This window comes from Megascapheus bottae, chromosome 2 (assembly GCF_031878675.1).
Source record: "Megascapheus bottae isolate mThoBot1 chromosome 2, mThoBot2.hap1, whole genome shotgun sequence".
Taxonomy (NCBI): Eukaryota; Metazoa; Chordata; class Mammalia; order Rodentia; family Geomyidae; genus Megascapheus; species Megascapheus bottae.
Window position 1 is genome coordinate 47,884,526 of NC_143510.1, and position 21,929 is coordinate 47,906,454.

Below are 21,929 nucleotides of genomic sequence, written 5' to 3' on the forward strand. Positions count from 1 at the left end.
CCCATTGTATAAATGAAGGCAGGGCTCAGGTAAGTCAATTAGCCTAACATACTAGAAAGGAGTGGATATAAGCTTGGATTTTCTCATTACAGTTTAGTGCTTTTTCACTAAATATAACTTGGTAAACTAGAACCTGGCTGCCTTACCATGGAGTACCAAGAGCAAATAATTAAAAAACAAGATCATAAAAATATATGCAATTAGCCGGGTGTAGTGGCTTACACCTATACTCCTAGCTACTCAGGAGGCTGAGATTTGAGGATGATGGTTCTAAATCAGCCTGGGCACTAAAGTCCTAAGACTCTTATCTCCAATTAACCACCAGAAAACCAGAAGTAATGCTGTGGATCAAGGGGTAGAACAACACCTAGTCCCAGAGTTCAAGTCCCACGACCACCACCCCCCCAAAAAATGTATGCAACTTTAAAAAATGTATAGAACTGCTGAAAAGAAATTTGTACTGTGTGTTTTTCTATATGTTCAATGACTTGATTTATCAGGATTCAGATCAGGATTCATTCATTGCATAAACCATGCTGAATACAATTGCATACTTCAGCGTAAAATTGAATGAAGGCCCAGGTTGTAGACACCATTTCTTTTTTTTAAAATGTATTTTATTGTTATTGTAGAGGTGATACACAGAGAGATTACAGTTACATGTCAAGTAATGACTACATTTCAATTATGTCACCCCTTTATTCTTTTCTCATATTCAGCCAGATAGCTGTGAGAAAAAAAGAGTTATGCTTGTTGATATTCATCTTTTTATTTTTTTTTTTGGTACAGTACCTCAGCCAGACCCCAACCAGCCAAAGCCTGAGGGGCGACAGATGACCCCCGTAAAAGGAGAACCCCTGGGAGTCATCTGTAACTGGCCACCTGCCCTGGAATCTGCCCTGCAGCGCTGGGGCTCCACTCAGGCCAAGTGCCCCTGTCTGACTGCACTGGACGTGACAGGGAAACCAGTCTACACTCTCACATATGGTGAGTTCACCAGAATCCAGATCACATCCTCCATTCTTCTAAGGGTTTATCAGCATGGCAGTAGTGTTTTCACGTTGATATTTATCAGTTGGCATTATATTTCAAAGGATATATTCAATAGTTTAATAGGATCCTAAATTCTTTTTTGGTCAGTATTAATGAAAAAAGTTAATTTTAGCTAATATAAGCACAACATTCTGTAATGGACAAAAGATCAGAACTTTTTCACTGAAATTTATATCCCATATGATAGAATTTTGTTTGCCTGTTTTGGGTGCTGGGGATTGAAAGTAGGGCTAGGCAAGGGAACTCCCACCAATGTCTCCGTTTCCACCTTCAGCTCCTATAGTTTTTGTTGTTGTTATTATTTTGTCACTAACTTGAAGAAAAGCATCAACCTTGAGTTGGGAGATCTTGTACTAATTTATTCAAATATATTCTTTTTCCTGTCCTGTCTCACCTTCATTTCCAACTTTTTGCTGGTTAGTTGGACATGAGAGTCTCACAGAAGACGGATGTGGTGGCTTATACTTGTAATCTTAGCTACTCAGGAGGCTGAGATCTGAGGATCATGGTTCAAAGCCAGCCCAGGCACAAAAGTCCATGAGATTCTTATCTCCAGTTAACTATGAGAAAACCAGAAGTGGCACTGTGGCTCCAGGGGTAGAACCTTGAGCTAAAGAGTTCAGGGACAGTGCCCGGGCCCAGAGTTCAAGCCCCATGACTGACAAAAAAAAACAAAATTAAAAAAAAAGGGAAAAGTCTCACAGATTTATCTGCCCTGGTTGGATTCATAGTATAACCCTCAGATCTCAGCCTCCTGAGTAGCTTGGATTACAAACATGAACCTCTAGCAACAGGCAACAAATCTTTTTAAATTAACTGATTTTTTTTCTTTGTTTCTCCTTTTTTTTCTTCCCCTGACCCCTTTTTTTCCCCTATGTGTGTATGAGGGTCTTGAACTGGGGCTTTCACCAAAGGCCTCACCATCATCCCCTTTATCACGAAAGATTGGCACTCTACAGCTTGAGCCATGCCTCTTCTTCCAGCTTTTTGCTGGTTAATATGTGTCTCTTGAATTTATCTGCGGGGGCTGACTTCAAAGTGAAATTTTAGTTCTCAGCCTCCTGGGTAGCTCTTCTCCCCTCCATTACTCTTCTTTTTTCCAACTATCTTACTTTGTAACTCAGACTGGCCTGCCAACTATGAGCCACCCATCTCAGCTTGCACAGTGCTGAGGGTGTTTGAGGGAACAGAGTAAGAAGAAGGAAAGAGGATTGCTTTTGTTTTCTTTGTCAAAATAGTTTTAGTATTCATCTCAGAGGTTGTATGAATTTCATCCATATAACATCTTAAAGAAAATATTCATCTGTCCAAAACCATGCATGTTTATTTAGTGTCTGTGAATATTCCATGTCTCACTCAGTTTCCTTTATATTGTCTCTCTACTGAAATACAGTGGTATGGAATGTTGAATCCTTTGAGTCATATGTTTTGCTTTCCATTCTCCTCTGGTATCTGACAATGCCTATATGAGCAGTTCTTTTTTTTTTTTTTTTTTTTAAAGCTTAGGCAGAACTGTCTGCTTTTAAGGGTTTGTTGTACTTAAGTTTTTTCTTTTGCTTTAATTTTTTTTTTTTTTTGCCAGCCCTGGGGCTTGAACTCAGGGCCTGAGCATTGTCCTTGGGCTTTATCAACACTAGAGCTCTACCACTTGAGCCACAGCACCACTTCAGGCCTTTGTAGGTATGTGGTACCAAGGAATTGAACCTGGGTCTTTGTGTATGCTAGGCAAGCACTCTACCTCTAGGCTAAACTCCCAGCTGCTAATTAATTAATTAATTAATTAATTTTGTAATGCAGAACATTGTTTTCCTTTAGTTGTGCTTAGATCCCATGAAGTTTTTCCTAAGGACATTCTTACTAATTCAGAAAGGAACGTGAAATAGTCTAGAAATAAGGATGATGCTTTATTTTTGTTTCAGGACAAGACTGTGGCTTTTAAACTAGAGTAAATCCAAAGCTTTGGGAGGAAGGATTTACTGAGTGTTTAGGAATGAGTGACAGTCCTCAATGCTGTCATTTAGAAGTGACCACAGCCTTTTTCAACTTGGCTAACTGAATGCTCTTTTGCTGAGATAGAACTGTATTTTTTCTACATGATTCTTCTTTTTCCAGGAAAGCTGTGGAGCAGAAGTTTGAAGTTGGCCTACACACTGCTTAATAAACTGGGGACCAAAAATGAGCCTGTGCTAAAACCTGGAGACAGGGTAATTGGTTTTTTGGTTTTAGAAAGGTGGTATTTATTTTTTTCTAATATGCACATATTGGGGTTTTAATATACAGTAGAAAGATGTATGTAACTCTTACTTTCAGAAAATAAATAAAAATGAAATTAGCCCAATACCAGATGTATGTAGCTTACATGTCTATTTCTGAAGCTGCTCATTTATTGAGGAAGTATAAAAAGAAATATAAGCTTTTCTGAAAATAAATATATCAGAATTTAGAGAACATAATTAGTAAAGCTGGTTTTGTTTCTTTATGAAATGCCTCAAAACTATTAACTTAATTTTCTGTGGGCTTATGTAGAAAGGGAAGGAGATGTATGTTACTTTGCTTTTTTTTTTTTTTTTTTTTTGTCAGTCCTGGGCTTGAGCTCAGGGCCTGAGCACTGTCCTTGGACTTTCTCAAGGCTGGAGCTCTACCACTTGAGCTCAGCACCACTTTCAGCCTTTTTCTATGTATGTGGTACCGAGGGATCGAACCTGGGTCTTTGTGCATGCAAGGCAAGCACTCTACCACTAGGCCAGACTCCAGGCACCGTATGTTACTTTTAAGAAGACACAAATTAATATTTCGTAATCAGCAGTGACATTGATTTTTAAATTAATTTTTCCTTCTAATGACTACCCATGGCTAGTTCCTACCTCAAGCCTTAATTTTCATTTGAAAATCTTTTACTGACTCTTCTAACCTAGTGTTTTAAAAATACTTGTTCATTGTAACAAAAAGTACCTAAAGTATAGCTCCTCCTTACATACATGAGGCATGAATGTTTGTGTATCACCAGACCCTAAGACACGATGTTGTGTCTTTTCATAGCAATATAAGAGAATTTGAAAATAAGGGAAAGCCTGTGGCTCACACCTGTAATCCTAGCTAGTTAAGAGGCTGAGATCTCAGGATCACAGTTCAATGCCAGCCTAGGCAGGAAAGTCCGTGAGACTCTTACCTCCAATTAACCACCATAAAACTGGAAGTAGCAATATGACTCAAGGAGTAGAGCACTAGCCTTGAGCTGAAGACCTCAGGGACAGCACCCTGGCCCAGACTTCAAGCCCCACCACAGAAAAAGAAAAGAAAAGGAGGGGAAAAAAAAAACAACAACAACAACAAACAAGAAGAGAAAGCAAGAATTCAGTAATAGGATTGGATTTTAAATGTTACCTGTGAATATACAAGCCAGGAAGCAAACCCTACAGCCATAGGGATTTCTATCTTTGCATTCCTTGACTAAATTAGGAAGTCAGTTATCTCTTGATCTCTTGTGTATCAGGTGCGATCACAAAATTGAACTTAATATTCAAGTTTAAATTTACCTTTTGTTAATGAATTTGCTTTATATCCATAATAGTTTCTGCCCATATTGTTCATGTGTATTTCCTACTGCCTCACAATGTTGGATGGGTAGGGATGAATGCAATTAGTTAAAAAGACCAGGGGCTGGTAATGTGGCTTAGGGTTAGAGTGCTTGCATAGTATGTATAAACCCTAGGTTCTATTCCTCAGTACTACATACACAGAAAAAGCCAGAAGTGGCACTGTAGTAGAGCGCTAGCCTTTAGCAAAAAGAAGCTCAGGGACAGGGACAGTACTCAGGCCTTGAGTTCAAGATCCAGGATTGGTTGGCAAAAAAAAAAAAAAGACCATGTGTGGGGGTCTAAGGTGATAATCAAGTTGGCAACATGCATAGGTTCTCTCAGAGTGTAAGGCTTAATCCTTTAGTGTACTTTTCTCTTTCTCTTTCCCTCCCCCCCCTCTGTCTTTTCTTTTCTTTCTTTCTTTTTGCCAGTCCTTGGGCTTGAATCAGGGCCAGGGCACTGTCCTTGGACACTTTTTTGCTCAAGGCTTGAGCACTCTGCTACTTGAGCCATAGCACTACTTCCAGCTTTTTCTGAGTATGTGGTTCTAGGGAATCGAACCCAGGGTTTTATGCATGCTAGGCGAGCATGCTACCACTAGGCCATGCTCTGGGCCCTAGTGTGCCTTTCTATGTAGAGAAATCTATTAAATTTCTTTCTTTAGCTCTGCATTAAAGTAAATTGCTCTAGATTTCCCAAATAACAGTTTAATCAAGTTGTTTACTACTAAATTACCAGTAGAATTAAAGGAAAACTTAGGACAATGAATTGCATTTTTATTTCCTAAAACCATGTAATGATATAGAGCTTTTTAGGTTTTTGTGTCCTTCTAATAACTTAATTTCCTCTAGAGAAAATGGCTCTTAACTTATTTGACTTATTATCATGGTAAATAATATATATTGTAACAAGAAACATAAGTAATGTGGATATGTGTATTCCTCTATCATTCAACGTCTTTGTGAATTTTAGGTAGCCCTGGTTTACCCCAACAACGATCCAGTCATGTTTATGGTGGCTTTTTATGGATGCTTGCTGGCAGAAGTGATTCCGGTGCCTATAGAGGTACCTCTTACCAGAAAGGTAACATTGCTCAATTTAAAAGGAATGTAGTGTGACATGAAACAGTGTAGACATTGGTTGTTTGGGGTTCTGAAGACTTGGAAAGTAGAGCCTTCTATTCATATGACTTGCTTGCTTGCTTAGCACTCTACCACAACAGACACACCTGTACCTCAGCTGCTTGCTGGTTATTTTGAAGATGGAGTCTCAGAGACTTGCCTGTCAGGCTGGCTGTGAACCTTGGTCCTTGGACTTCAACTTCCTTAGTCACTAGGAATATTAAGAATGAGCCATTGGTGCCTAGCTCAGGCATTGTTTCATATTGGATCAGTTGATCCAGTCACCACATTAGTCACTTTTTATAAATTGAGAAAAATTATTTAATATTCATAAGTAACATGCAAATTACATTTCCAGGTATGACAGAAGTTTTGTGTTGTATCAAAAAAAAATATATGAGTAAGCCAGATTCTGGTGACTCACACTTGTAATCCTCAGAAGGCTGAGATCTGATGATTGCAGTTTAAAGCCAGTGGGGCAGCAAAGTCTGTTTATCTCCAATAAACTACTCAAAAAAAAAAAAAAAACTTGGATGTGGTGCTGTGGCTCAAGTGGTAGAGCGCTAGCCTCAAGCAAAACAAAGCTCAGGGACAGTGCTCAGGCCCTAAGTTCAAGCCCCAGAAAATAAATAAAATAAATGAAATATCATGGGGACATATTTGACTTCTAAGTCATTATCACAATTCATGAAGAGTCAGGTGTAGTGGCTCATGACTGAAATCTTAGTTACTCAAGAGGCAAGGATAGGGAGGATTCAGGTTTAAGGTCATTCAGTTTAGAAAGTTTACAAGACTTCATCTCTCCTAATAGCTGAGTATGAGAGTACATGCCTAACATCTCAGGTATGAGGGAGGCATAAATAAGATTCTGGTTCAGCTCAAACATAGAAAAATATGCAAACCCTATTTGAAAAGTAACTAAAGCAGAAAGAGCTGAGAAGGGGTATGCTTCAATTGGTAGAATACCTGCCTAACAAGTACAAGGCTTTGAGTTCAAACTCTAGTACAGCATACATACATATATGTATCACTCATTTCAGATACTTTTATTTTTTTATTTTTTATTTTTTGCCAGTTCTGGGCTTGAGCTCAGAGCCTGAGCACTGTCTTGAACCTTCTCAAGTTTAGAGCTCTACCACTTGAGCCTCAGCACCACTTCTGGCTTTTTTCTATGTATGTGGTACCAAGGAATTGAACCCAGGTCTTCGTGTATGCTAGGCAGTCACTCTACCATTAAGCCATACTCCTGGCCCCATAAGATGCTTTAAAAAATAAATAAAAGAATATCCCTTAACCAAATTACATGACCTAGCATTGCCACAAAGTGGGAGGATGATGCAAATTTTACTTCTGTGGATTAAAGGATTATACTTGGACAGCCTTTTCTTCGTATATGGTTCCAGGAAATCGAACCCAGGGCTATTAAATGAAGATAATATAACATACTTTCATATCTTACTCAATGACTTCTCCAGGAGCTACTCTCACTAGTTTTCATGCAATTTTTTGTTTGTTTTTGTTTTGCCAGTCCTGGGTTGATCTCAGGGCCTGAGCACTGTGCCCTAGACTTTCTCAAGGCTAGAGCTCTACCACTTGAGCTTTTTTTTCCCCCCTATGTTTGTGGTACTGAGGAATTGAACCTGGATCTTTGTGCATGCTACATAAGCACTCTACCCACAAAGCCACACTCCTGGCTTCTCATGCAATTTATAACAGAGTTAACATCTGAGACAATGATGATAGAGACTGTCATTTTATAAGAAAAAAAATTTTGTAAAGGATAGAAGACAATGACTGGCCTAAAGTCCTAGTGTATAATAATAATTCTGTTGTTATAGAATTCTTCTTAGTATTAACAGTATTTGTGTGGTTTCATAATAATACTTTGAAAAGCATTTATAAGGGTTCATGGTGATACTTTAAAAATTACATTTTAATAGGATTTTTTTCTATTTTTTCTGCTGATTTGTAAAGTTGAAATCTGTCTCTTAGAATAATGAAAGGAATATGTGGGTTTTGTATAACCATCCATTGAAAATTTGGGTGTCTTTGGTATTCATTGGCATGTTTTATTATTTAATTCTGATCTGAATTGCTTTGTTCTTAAACATAGGGGTAGGGCTCAGAGACATCTTAACCATGTTGGAATTTATTTCATTTGCTTAAAACTAATGTGAAAGGATACATAATCATCAAGTTCAGGCAATAAAATACTAGATTTGTACATAGGAAATTATTGTAGAATTCTTTGGACCCTCATATTGCCACTAGATTGTAACATTGCCAGGCATCTATGGGGCTTCCTGACTCCAGTTACACAGTGCCAGAGCATTGCTAGGTGGTAGGTTTTGAGCATGGGTGTGCTTACATTCACTCCCTTGTCGTGCTCATTCTTTCCTCCACAGGATGCCGGAGGTCAGCAGATTGGCTTCTTGCTAGGAAGCTGTGGTATTGCCTTAGCTCTTACTAGTGAAGTTTGTCTAAAGGGACTGCCAAAAACCCAGAATGGAGAAATTGTGCAGTTTAAAGGTGAGTAGTATTTGTACTGAAATTCTCAGTTAAAAGTGAGTGCTTTAATTTTCATTTTTACATTAGTAACAACTAAAATATATATATACATATTATAGTCATGTACTGGCAGCTTACATTTTTACAAAGTAAATATCATGATTATTGTCCCTTTTTTGTGTGCTTGTCCTAGGGCTTGAACTCAGGGCCTGGGTACTGTCATGAACTTATCTGCTCAAGGCTAGCATGTTAGCATTTGAGCCACAGTTCCACTTGCAGCTTTTTGGTGACAAATCACAGATATGAGCCACCAGTGCCCAACTGGTTTTTCCTATTTTTAGGTAAGGAAGCTGAACAAAAAGAGGTTAAGTAACGTGCCCAAAGTCCTAACTAGTAAGTAGCAGAGCAGCCAGGATCTGCTTCTACAGCTGATACCTTTAAACTTTATCCTAATAGGTTAGATAAAGCTACTACCACTCCACAATAGATCTAGGCTTCCTATACAAGTTTAGACTACTAACTTCAGTGAACTTCCACTGCCAAATGGTACTCTCAGTTGTTAAGGCAATGTTGAACCCTGGAGTTAGAATGTACTTCTTTCTTTTCTTCTTTTTTTTTTGGGGGGGGGGAGGTGGGGAGAGGTCAGTTGTAGGGCTTGAACCCAGGGCCTGGATGCTATCCCTGAACTCTTTCATTCACTTTGAGCCACAGCTCCACTTCTGGTTTTGTGGTGGTTAATTGGAGGTAAGAGTCTCAGGGACTTTTGTGCCTGGGCTGGCTTTGAATTTCAGTCCTCAGATCTCAGCTTTCTGAGTAGCTAGAATTACAGGCATAAGCCACTAGTACCCAGCTCTAGAATGTACTTTTGAAAGAAGGTATAATTACCTGGTGATTTTTCAGTGAAACTAATACAATTTAAAGTATCTTATTGATTATAAAATATTTTTTGTTCTCATGATTTTTATAGTGACAAATCCAGTGTGATAACTTACATAATTTATTGTTACTTTGGATTTGATTTAGGTTGGCCTCGACTCAAGTGGGTTGTAACAGATTCCAAGTACCTTTCAAAACCACCTAAAGACTGGCAGCCCCACATCTCACCTGCCGGTACAGAGCCAGCATACATTGAGGTGCGAGTCTACATGTTTCTTGATTCTCCTGTGGCCTTCAGAGTGGATCTTCTATTCTAATTATTCTTATCATAAGTATTCATTCAAGAGAAAGATAAGGCCAGGAAACTACTAGAGACTTTAGAGAAATAGAAAGGTTTAAGAAATGACTTATTGTTAGAGAAATGTTTCTACTGCTCTTACAAGGCTGTTGGGGACAAAGGACTAGAGAAATGAGGAAGGAAAGTAGTTGTGCTTGAAGAGAGTAAGTTGGACAATGGAAAATAACAGGAAGAAACAGGAAAGTTTGATATCAAAGGGCAGTATATTAACTTAATAGGTGTTATGATCTGATTATGGAGTCCTGTCTTTCTGTGTACCAAGTACTCCTTGATTTTTTTATTTTTGCTAGTCCTGGGGCTTGAGTTCAGGGGTTGAGTGCATTCTGTGAGTTTCTTTTGCTCAAGGTGAGCACTCTACCACTTGAGCCACAGTACCTACTATTCGAGGTAGGAGTCTCACAGAGTTTTCCTGCACAGGCTGGCTTTGAACCACAATCCTCAGATCTTAGTCTCCTGAGTAGCTAGGGTTACAGGTATGAGCTACCAGTGCCCAGCTCCAAATACTCTCTTTAAATGCTTTCAACACAGCACCACTTTTAGTCCTCATAAGACTCAGGAGGTTTGGGCCAGTAATTTTGCTCTGTAAAAGGGCCTAGAAAGCTGAGTTAAAATCACATAACTTTCCAGGTGCCAGTGACTCATGCCTGTAATCCTAGCTATTGAGGAGACTGAGATCTGAGGATCACAGTTCAAAGCCAGCCTGAGCACAAAAAGTCCATAAAACTCTTTTATCTCCAATTAATCACCAGAAAACCGCAAGTGGAAGTGGCGCTGAGGCTCAAGGGGTAGGGCAGTAGCCTTGAGCAAAGAGCTCAGAGACAGCGTCCAGGCCCAGCCCAGAGTTCAAGTCCCACAACTGAGGGAAAAAATAAAAATCTGAGCCTGTTTCCTAGCCTGCATTCTCTCGTTTTTGCATCTTGTTCATTCTTTCACCTTTTTTTTTTTCCTATCATGGGGCTTGAACTTGGCCTGGGTGCTGTCCTTGAGCTCTTTAGCTCATGGCTAGTGCCCTACCACTTTGAGCCACAGCGCCACTTCCAGTTTTCTGGGGATTAATTGGAGAGAAGAGTAGCAGGGACTTTAGTGCCCAGTCTGGCTTTGAACCACTATCCTCAGATAGTGGTTCAAAGATATCCTCCTGAGTAGCTAGGACTACAGACATGAGCCACTGTACCTGGTCATTCCTTTCACTCTTGTACATTGCTTCATCCTTTGTATGTGGCCTTTTACTTCCTCCCACTATAACCAGGATTCTGCTAGCCAGTTTAATATAGCCAGTGAGTAAAAGTAACCTTTGAAGGGTTGTAAGAAGGAGAGTGACAAGATTAATTTTATTGTGTGTGCCAATTCTGGGGCTTAAGCTATGGGAAGAGAGGAAGTGGATGGGGTTGAAAATAGAATAGACAGGACTTAGTGACCCTAATGGTAGACTTGGGCTTCTGGATTTATGATATTAATGATTTATGGTAGAATAATATCTAGAATATAACCTAGGACTGCCTCATCCCAAATAATAACTACCAAAACAACAACAACAACAAAAAACTACTTTGAATTTCTGATTTGGGTATCTGGACTGATGGCAGCATCCTTTATACTAACATAGAACACATACAGCAAAATGTGTTTTCTTGGGCAGAGGTAGGTGATAAAGAATACTGGGCTCATTGGGTTTCACAAGACATGGGACATTTGGGCTAAACATGATATCATGAGTTTGAGTTCTGAAGGAGAGGAAGACAGAGTTGAAAGTTGTCAGAAATACAGTACTCAGATGAAAGGTGGAAAGTAGAGGAAGGAAAGCAGGAGAACAAACATTTAAGGGTTGACCAGATGTGATAAGGGAACAACAGGAAGAAACATACAGAGAAAGAGAAACTAGGAGAGAGGAGATAATCACAAAAGCCAATGGTAAGCTAGGTGCCAGTGGCTCACTCCTGTAATCCTAGATACTAAGGTAGCTAAGATTTGAGGACTCTGGTTTGAAGCCAGCTCAGTCAAGAAAGCTGTGAGACACATATTTCCAATATACTCAGAAACGGCCAGAACTGGCACTGTGACTCCCGTGGTAGAATGCTAGCCTTGAGCCCAAAGAGCCTCAGGGACAGTGCCCAGGCCCTGAGTTCAAGCCCCAGGATAGGCAAAAAAAAAAAAAAAAAGAGAGAGAGAGAGAGAAAATGTAATAAAATACTGCAACAAAGTCTGTTTAGCTAAAATATGCAAAACAACTTTTTGAATTAACTATCAAAAAGCTGATGATGGAGGCTGGGAGTGTGGCCTAGTGGTAAAGTGATTGCCTAGCATGCACGAAGACCTGGGTTCAATTCCTCGGTACCATATACATTGAAAAAAAAAAACAGAAGTGGTGCTGTGGCTCAAGTGGTAGAGCTCTAGCCTTAAGCAAAAATTTCCAAGGACAGTGTCCAGGCCCTGAGTTCAAGCCCCAGGACTTGGAAAAACAACAACAACAACAAAAAAACTTGAATGGAACACAGTCTATAAAAAGCAAAGTGGAAAGATTTGTAGAAGTGAATAGGCCATTCATTTCTAGGTCTTCCCCTGCTACTAATGTACAGGAAACACTATTGTTTTGGTGATGATACTGGATTTTGAATTGGGACCCTAACTCATGCTAAGTAAGCACCCTACCCCTCAGGTTTAGGGGCCTCACCACTCCTTTAATTCTGTAGTGTTTTGCTGGGCATAGTCAGCCCCTAAATGTAGGTTCCATGTCTAAGGAGTAAGCCACTTGCAATTCATAAATAGCATAAATGATTATTGATCCTCTACAGATTTTTTCTGTTATTCTTCCAGCAGTACAGCATGAAAATAATTTACATAGCATCAACATCACACTAATTATAAGTAATTTAAAGATGGTTAGAAGATGTCATAGGTTACATACAAATCCTTTGCTTTTCTCCTTCCCCCCGCCCTCCCATCCCTGGGCCTGAACTCAGGGCCTAGGCAGTGTCCCTGAGGCTCTCTATCACTAGCACTGTACCACTTGAGCCACAGTACTACTTCCGGCTTTTCTTTGTATGTGGTTCTGAGGAATTAGGCCTGGGTCTTTGTGCATGCTAGGCACTTTACCACTAGGCCACAGTCCTGGCCTTCTATTTTTTTTTTTCTTTAATAGGAAGCAGCAGATTATGCTATTCTGGGGGAAGGAAGTGACCCAGAGCCAATCACTGCACATCAAGCAATAATCTTCCAATATTAATGCAGCTCAGGTCACTGTTCTAGCTTTATGGCAGGAGTTTCACACTGAAAACTAAGCTTTAGTCTTTTTACTCCTTTTTTTATTGAGTTTTGTTGTTCTCCAGCCATTCTTCTGTGTGATTGCAGTTCAGGATCCTAGTATAGCTTTTAGATATTGATATTCAACATGCAAAATCCAGCCCATTCTGATGGTTTATCTGAAGTTTTATTTTTGGATTCTAAGTTTGTCATTTGAAATAACCCATTTCTCATCTTTCTTACATATATATATATATTTATTTATTTATTTTGTTTTCTTCTTCTAGTATAAAACAAGCAAAGAAGGGAGTGTAATGGGAGTTACAGTGTCCCGGCTTGCAATGTTGTCTCACTGCCAAGCTCTGTCACAGGCCTGCAATTATTCTGAAGGTCAGACCTCATCCCGTGACTGCCCTCATTGTTAGCCTCCGATCTGTGTGACTGTGAGCAGAATGCTCAGTGATTGGGTTCCATTTAATGACCAAATTCAGAGGGAAGTGTTCCAAGACATGTTCTTGGCTTGCTTTTGTTTTCTTCATTTTTCACAAGTGTGTTGTTATTTAAAGGAATTTAAATCTAGGCAAACCAAATATGTAGAGCATTATTTCTACAGAACAGAAATAGAAAGCCCTAATGAAAACCATGTGTTTATTAGCTGTGGGGTCCATGTTTATACATATAGAGAGCTACCTGTCATATACTTAGACTCAAAGAAGCTCAGATGCCCGGTGCCTGGTATGATGCACAGCTATAATCTCAGAATTTTAGTTCCCAGGGTTTTGAGAGATCCTGAGTTTGAGGCCAGCCTGGACTATATATTGCAAGACCTTGTTCCCTCTACTATCCTGGGGGAAAAAAATTATCAAAAAGTATAAATGACGGGTAATGCACCTACTATCTGGCAAATATAACTGTAACTCCTTTATACATTACAATTTAAAAAAAGTATAAATGAAGGGACCTGGAGTTTGGCCTAGTGGTAGAGTGCTTACCTAGCATGCACGAAGACCAGAGTTCAATTCCTTGGTGCCATACATAGAAAAGCCAGAAGTGGTGCTGTGGCTGAAGCGGCAGAGCTCTAGCATTGAGGAAAAAGCCCAAGAACAGTGTTCTCTGGCCAAAAAAAAAAAAAAAAAAAGTAAGTGCAAAAACAAGAAAAGTATTCTGTACTGTCAAACTTCAGATCTATTGATATATATTGAATAATGACTGGATTTTTGTGTTTTGTTTCGATAGAGGGTCTGGCTATGTAGCCTTGACTGGTTTAAAACAGTTTGTATTTCATATACATGAAATCAAATGCCCCAAAATAGACTGACTGAAGTACAATTATTCATACAAGAGATTATATCCTGAGGTACTAAAATATTAATGAAGTTAGAGACATTGTTTTACTATATTATTAAATGTAACATAGAGTTGTATATACAAATTTTTATGATGTTGAATATCTATATGTACATATATTTGGAAGTATATAGATATATAGACAGCATTAGTTATAGAACAGCATACTTTCTTTGAAGAAGTATAATTTTTTTCACATATTATTAACCAAAAGACCCTGTTTGAGAACTTTTAATCATTTTTCTGAAAGCACTAAATTGATTGCTTAGAGACAAGTGTTGTGATTATTGTTGCTATTTAATACTGATGATGATTTCCTTTTTTCCCTCTATTTTAGGAGAAACAGTTGTTAATGTTTTAGACTTTAAGAAGGATGCTGGCCTGTGGCATGGCATGTTTGCGGTAAGCTATTCAGTATTAACACCTTTAGAATCAACTGTGCTTAAGATTAAGTCAGAATATTTGTTAGTAATATATATATCTCAGTGACTGTTTGAACTTGAAGCCCCCAAAAATGCCAATACATTTTTCTATAGCCCATCTAATATTTCCCATGGAACAAATGTATTGAATGCCTGTCATACAAATGCTACATGCTTGCATCTAAAGGAGAGAATGACAAGGTATATGAAGATAGATGCTATAATGGAGGGGTAGGCAACTACTAGTATTAGAGAAAGGGTGTTTCCTTCAGAATACATCAGTGCTCTGGTTTCAAGGCAGCTTTTCTGAAAGAAGTTGGTTTGGAGAAATGAGGGAGCTTGAGCCATAAAGAAATTGGGAGGGTAAAAATAGAGAGATAGGACATCTTATCTGGGAAAGATGCAATGTATAATGTGCAGTTTGGGAGAACAGAATATACACAGGGTCTTGGAGTTGAAAAGGACCAACTTCCTAAATAACTTTAGGGGTCAGAGTGGAAAAAAAAGAGGAGGACCCCAAGTAGGAAGAGGTGTACTCTTGAGTGTATGTGTGTGTGTGTATAAATATATATATATATATATAAATTTTTTTTTTTTTTGCCAGTCCTGGGGCTTAAACTCAAGGCCTGGGCACTGTCCTTGTGTTTTCTCAAGGCTAGTGCTCTACCACTTGAACTACCGCACCACTTGTGGCTTTTTCTGTGTGTGTGACACAGGAATCAAACCCAGGGCTTCGGGCATGTTAGGCAAGCACTGTACCACTAGACCACAATCCCAGCCTCATCAATTAATTTTAAAGTGCTAAATATGTATTTAGTTGTTAGTTTTGTTTTGTTTTGTTTTTGCCAGTCCTGGGCTTGAACTCAGGGCCTGAGCACTGTCCTTGGACATTCTCAAGGCTAGAGCTCTACCACTTGAGCCTCAGCACCACTTCCAGCTTTTTTCTATGTACGTGGTACTGAGGAATTGAACCTGGGTCTTCATGCATGCTAGGCAAGCACTCTACCACTAGGCCAAACTCTGAGCCCCTGTATTTAGGTTTTTAAAAATACATTTATTATGGCTGGGAGTTTGGCCTAGTAGTAGAGTGCTTGCCTAGCATGCACGAAGACCCAGGTTCAATTCCTAGGTACCACATATATAGAAAAAAAGCCAGAAGTGGTGCTGAGGCTCAAGTAGTAGAGCTCTAGCCTTGAGAAAGTCCAAGGACAGTGCTCAGACCCTGAGCTCAAACCCAGGACTGGCAAAAAAAAAAAAAAAAAAATATATATATATATATATATATATATATATATATATATATACATTTACTATGATAAAGATGAGATATAGAGGGGTTACAGTTAAATAAGTCAGGTAATGACTACATTCCTTTTTGAACAGTGTCACCCCTTCCCTCCTTCTCTCCTAGTTTTCCCCTCCTGTCCCCACCCACAAGTTGTATAGTTTATTTTCAGCACTGTACACAGAAAGGGTGGGAAGAAGGGTGAACAAAAGCAGCAAAGCTACTTACTAGACACTGTGTCATTTTGATTGTCTTGTTTTTTTGCTTTTCAGAATGTAATGAATAAGATGCATACAGTCAGTGTGCCCTACTCTGTTATGAAGACCTGTCCTCTGTCTTGGGTCCAAAGAGTATATACCCATAAAGGTAACCTTGCTTGGCACCGAAGCTTTAATTAACTCTGGGACTATTTGAAATAAGATTTTAGGGATTTTCAAATTGCCTTTGTAGAGGTATATATCTTTGCCATGGAGACTTAAGAATTTTTAGAGTTCAATTTACTGTAGAATTAAGTAAGCTGCACTGATGTCCTTTCTTACAAAATGAGATGAATCCTGGATCTGAGATCAGAATTAGAGTTTACTGAGTACTGTATTGTGCAGAGCTTTCTGGCTAGAGTTTCAAAGAGCAAACAATTGGATATCTGGTCAGTTGTCTGAATGAAGTGCCTTTTTTCCTTTGAGCACAATTCCTATGTTTTCATTAGAGAATATTAAACATTGATCAAATTTAGCATATGTGTGTGTATGTGTGTGTGCGCACGCGCGTGTGTGTATGTGTATATGTATGTTAACTTCATCCCATTTGAACTTACAGCCAAAGTAGCATTAGTGAAATGTCGGGATCTGCACTGGGCGATGATGGCTCATCGGGACCAAAGGGATGTGAGCCTCAGTTCTCTCCGAATGTTGATTGTAACTGATGGAGCTAACCCTTGTGAGTATTTATGCAGTGTGAAGCCAGAATAGCCTTTTGTTTGATGCCTTGGGTGTTTTTGCCGTGTGTGTGTGTGTGTGTGTGTGTGTGTGTGTGTGTGTGTGTATATTAAACATATTTGTTGATAGATTATTCTTCACACACTATAAAACGTATCCATTTTGCCAGGCGCTGGTAACTCACACCTGACATCCTAGTTACTTAAAAAGCTGAGATCTGACGATCATGGTTCAAAGCCAGCCTTTGGCAGGAAAGTCCATGAGACTGTTTATCTCCAGTTAACCATCAAAAAACTAGAAGTAGAGCTGTGCCTCAAAGTGATAGGATACTAGCCTTAAACAAAAAGAGCTCAGGGATAGCACCTATGCATTGAAACCAACCATAGAAGGAAAAAAAGTAAAAAACTTACCCACTTAAATCATATACCTCTTACCAGTCAGTCTCATTTTTCCCTATTGTCCTCAACTTTAAGCAGTGATGAATCTACTTCCTATTTCCATAGATTTGCCTATTTTGGATGTTTTGTATGATTACAGTCATATAATGTTTTCAAGGAACCAATATTTTATGCTTTTTCTTTAATGGATTTTCTTGATGGATTTGTAAGCTAGCTATTTATTTATTTATTTATTTATTTATTTAATCTATCCCCTTGGAATAAGAGGCCTTGAATTGTTTCGGTCTTCCTACCTCAGTCTTGTGAGTACTAAAATTACAGGCTTGCCTCACTATTCCCAGCAATATATAAAGTTTAAAAAATAGTTCTTTTTGCTTATGTATATTCTCTTTGGATCATATCATACTCAGTGTGAGTAGTCCTTACATAAAAAAACAAGATACAAGATGACTTGAGGCAACCAAGGGTTTGAGTTTTATGTAAATTCCCCCAAATAGCAAAAATAAATTTAAAAATCTAGAGATCTTTCTCTGTTGCCTGCTTTTCTGTATAAGCACAAAAATCCTGGTCTTCTACATTGTAGAATCAGGTAGGCAGTTAGACACTATGCGCTTTATCTACAGTGGACACAAGATTAACCTTAATAAGGAAAACGTCAGGAAATATCACACAGAAGGTGGAACTAAGCCAAGATATCACTAGGCTGCTACAGTAGTCACTGTAGGGATGATTGTTTAGTTACAAAATGGCTGGATGTTACCTCTTAGTGTGTAACCATAGCTTTATTCCAAGTTATACCTCTAGTGTCCATGAACTTTCATAGGCTGGGTGAGCAAGCATCTATTCATCTTTAAATGTAGCAAGCTACCTCACAGGCATAGTAAACTATTGATATGGAATGAATGTGGCACCGTATGAGTTTCCATGACAAACAGGCATGTCAGTTTCCAGCAGTGTTGAGAAGTATAATTTCAGCTTTCACGTTGCTCTGTTCCAACTCCTTAGGGTCTGTGTCATCCTGTGATGCCTTCCTGAGTTTGTTCCAAAGCCATGGACTGAAACCTGAGGCCATCTGTCCATGTGCTACATCTTCTGAAGCCATGACTGTAGCAATTCGCAGGTATGGTTCACAGCACCAGGCCCTCTTGATACATGTTAGAACTTGGATGAAATGTGTAATTTTTGTTTCAGAAGCTAAAAGTTAAAAAAGCCTTGCAAAATAGTTGAAAATACCTGACTTATTAATCCCATTCTTACTCAAAGTAAACTGAAAATTTATTCAGAAACTTTATTCTTTTTTTTTTTTTTTTGTGCCAGTACTAGGCCTTGTACTCAAGATCTAAGGCTGTCTCTGAGCTTGTTTGCTCGAGGGACTATACCACTTTAGCCACTGCCCCACTTCTGGCTTTTTCTTTTCTTCCCCTTCCCCTTCCCCTTCCCCTTCCCCTTCCCCCCCTCCCTCCCTCCCTCCCTCCCTTCCTTCCTGAGATTAACTGTGGAGATAAGAGTCTCATGAATCATGAACTTTCCTGTCCAGGCTAGCTTTAAACTTCAATCCTCAGCTCTCTTTCTCCTGAGTAGCCAGGATTACCAGTGTGAGTCACTGGCAACTAGCACTTTAATTCTAATTATTATTCTACCCCCCCTCTTTTTACCCCCCCCCCTTCCTTCTACTCTTTTTGCCAGTCCTAGGGCTTGAACTCAGGGCTTGGGCACTGCACCTGAATTTCTTTTGCTCCAGGCCTCCACTCTACCACAGTGCCACTTCTTTTTCTGTTTATGTGGTACTAAGGAATCAAACCCAGGGTCTCATGCATGCTGGGCAAGCATTCTACCACTAAGCCACATTCCCAGCCCAACTTTAATTTTTTTTATCTCATATTTGTGAGCTCTTTTTCTGTATTGCTTAATTAACAGATTAGAAATGGGCTGACTCTAGCTGGGCATTTGTGGCTCACTTCTTTAAGTTTAGGTACTCAGGAGATCCTATCTCAAAAATAACAGCACAAAGAAGGACTAGAAATGTAGCTCAGTGGTAGAGCATCCACTTAGCAAAGGAGAGGCCTTGATTTCAAACTCTAATACCAGGGGGAGAGAATGAATAAGGGAAGAAGGGAGAAGGGAAAGGGACTGAGAGGGAAGGAGAAGGGGGGAGAGAAGAAAGAGGGAATGAAAAGGAAAAGTAGAGGAGAGAAGGAGGAACACGCTGCTTTCATGAGTATTGGAAAACACCTCATTCTAAGGATTGAGTTTCAAAGGTAGCCTGGGTAGACAAATCCAAAAGATGATCTCTAATTCACTAGCAAAAAAGCCCCCCACAAAACAGAAGTGGAGGTGTAGCTCAAGTGATAAAGCACTAGCCTTGAGCAGGAAAAGCTAAGTAAAAGCCAGAGCCTATGAGTTCAAGCCTTAGTACTAGCACCAAAAAAAAAAAGTATGTGTGAATTTGATTTGCTTGGCTTATTTATAGTAGAGAAAATGGAGATGTCTTTTGAGGAAATTTGTGTTTCTACGAATTAATGCTTATTTTTCTTGATAATCATGTAGTTGGCTAGCCTTGAATATTTTTGTTTCTTTTCTCTTTTTAGGCCTGGAGTCCCCGGGGCTCCTTTGCCAGGAAGAGCCATTCTCTCAATGAATGGACTGAGCTATGGAGTCATCCGGGTCAATACTGAAGATAAAAATTCAGCACTGACAGTCCAGGATGTGGGGCATGTGATGCCTGGTGGTAAGTGATTTGAAGTACTACTTAGATTTTTTTTTTTTTTTTTGCTAATCCTGGGCCTTAAGATCAGGGCCTGAGCACTGTCCTTGGGTTTTCTCAAGACTAGAGCTCTACCACTTGAGCCACAGCACCATTTCTGGCTTTTTCTATGTATATGTGGTACTGAGAAATCAAACCTAGGTCTTCATGCATGCTAGACAAGCACTCAACCAAACTCGCAGCCACTAATTAGATTTTCATAAAGATACATCAGCAGAAATAGTAAGGCCTGAGCCAGGGATGTAACTTATGTGGTTTAGTGATAGAACGCTGATTTAGCATGTGCAGAACTCTGGGTTTGATCCCCAGCATTGCCAGAAAAAGAACAAAGGAAAAGAAAGAAGAGATGAAGGTGAAGATGAGAAGGATAGAGGGCCTGATAAAATTGGGGATCCAAATCCAGGAATTCTTACTTCAATCCTTAGTCACACAATTTCTCTAAGCCTTTCTTTATTGGTTAAGTGTAATTATGCTAACTGTACTGTATGGGTTATCAACTGTGAAGGCTTCAATTATGCCTGTTCATATGAAAACCTAAGTACCTGAGTAATACGGACGTTACCTGCTTTTCACTGTAATTACCAGCCCATTGGGACTGCTAGAAAGTTAGAGGGCACCAGCCAGTGGCTCACACCTGTAATCCCAAGTTCTTGAGAAGCTAAGAGGCGTGCAGAGAATATCAAAGACTTCAGAATCTCAAGAGTTTAAGACCAGCCTTTGCAGAAAAGTTCAATAGACCCCTTCTTAATAGCTGGAAAATTGTATCTGGCACACACTTCCCACTCCAGCTTTCATGGGAACCCCAAAAAAGACAGATCATGCTGGGGAAAGGAGATCCTGTCTCAAAAATAACAGCACAAAAAAGAACTAGAAGCATGGCTCAGTGGTAGAGCACCCACCTAATAAGTGAGAGGCCTTGATTTTGAACTCTTAATACCAGGGGAAGAGAATGAATAAGGGAAGAAGGGAGAGGGGAAGGGGAGGGAAGGAGAAATTGGGAAGAGGAAAGAGAGAATGAAGAGGAGAAGTGGAGGAGAGGGAGACGAACACATTGCTTTCATGAGTGTTGAATTTACCCTGCCCAGGGATTACTCATCGAAGCTTTCTTTAAATTTTGCAACCATTTTTAAAATTACTGTCTCTAAAGGTCATACATTTCCAATATACCTATATAGTTCAGATTTCTTTTTAGCATTCTTATGTATTATTCTTCATGTCATCTAGAAATGCAAAGTTCTCTTGGGTTCACAGGGGAAAACCGTTGTTTTCCAGAGATTGTCTAGAATCTGTCTCTTCCCTGTGTTTGTTGTGCATTAGGCATGATGTGCATTGTGAAGCCGGATGGCCCTCCCCAGCTCTGCAGGACTGATGAGATTGGAGAAATCTGTGTGAGCTCCAGAACTGGAGGCATGATGTACTTTGGGCTTGCTGGCGTGACAAAAAACACCTTTGAGGTATGTGACACTAACATTTCACAGAAAAGGTGTCTGGTGATGTCAGATATTAGTAGGCAGATCTACTGGCTGATAGGATGTAGCATAATCTAGTAGTTGAGAACGTGTCCTCGAGGCTAATGGCCTAAGATTAAACCCTGACTCTCCCAATTACTGGCTGACCTTGGGTGCACTAGGTAGTCTTCTACACAGTCTTCTAATTTTTCCCTCCCTCCCTTTCCCCCTCTTTTTTTCTCCCCCTCCCTCCCTCTTTCTCCTCCCTCTCCCCCTCCCCTTCACATACCCCCTCGCCCTTTCCCTGTCTCTCCCTCTCCCTCCTCATCCTGGGACTTGAACTCAGAGCCTGGGCACTGTCCCTGTAGCTTTCTCAAGGCTAGTGCTCTACCACTGGCTCCACAGCACCACTTCCAGCTTTTTTCTATATATGCGGTACTGAGGAATCAAATTCAGGTCTTTGTGCACACTAGGCAAGCACTCTACCACTAGGTCACACTCCTGGCCCCTTAAATTCCTTTCTCTTAAAATAAGAGTAAGAAACTGGTGGGGCAGGAGGATCTTGAGTTTAAGGCCAACCTGGGCGAAGTTAGTGA

The 21,929-nt window shown here is 39.7% G+C and overlaps 1 protein-coding gene across 2 annotated transcripts in view; it reads left to right on the forward strand.

Moving 5' to 3' along the window:
* Dip2b (DIP2 acetate--CoA ligase B (putative)) overlaps positions 1-21,929 on the forward strand; it is a 230,636-nt gene that overhangs the window by 160,975 nt on the left and 47,732 nt on the right. For both annotated transcript variants that reach the window (XM_090325667.1, XM_090325674.1), the window contains 12 exons: positions 790-987; positions 3,166-3,257; positions 5,604-5,714; positions 8,158-8,281; positions 9,284-9,393; positions 13,022-13,124; positions 14,419-14,483; positions 16,061-16,154; positions 16,605-16,724; positions 18,127-18,241; positions 19,710-19,849; positions 21,203-21,339. In XM_090325667.1, coding sequence (XP_090181793.1) covers positions 790-987; positions 3,166-3,257; positions 5,604-5,714; positions 8,158-8,281; positions 9,284-9,393; positions 13,022-13,124; positions 14,419-14,483; positions 16,061-16,154; positions 16,605-16,724; positions 18,127-18,241; positions 19,710-19,849; positions 21,203-21,339 — 1,409 coding nt within the window. The remainder of the gene's footprint in view (positions 1-789; positions 988-3,165; positions 3,258-5,603; positions 5,715-8,157; positions 8,282-9,283; positions 9,394-13,021; positions 13,125-14,418; positions 14,484-16,060; positions 16,155-16,604; positions 16,725-18,126; positions 18,242-19,709; positions 19,850-21,202; positions 21,340-21,929) is intronic.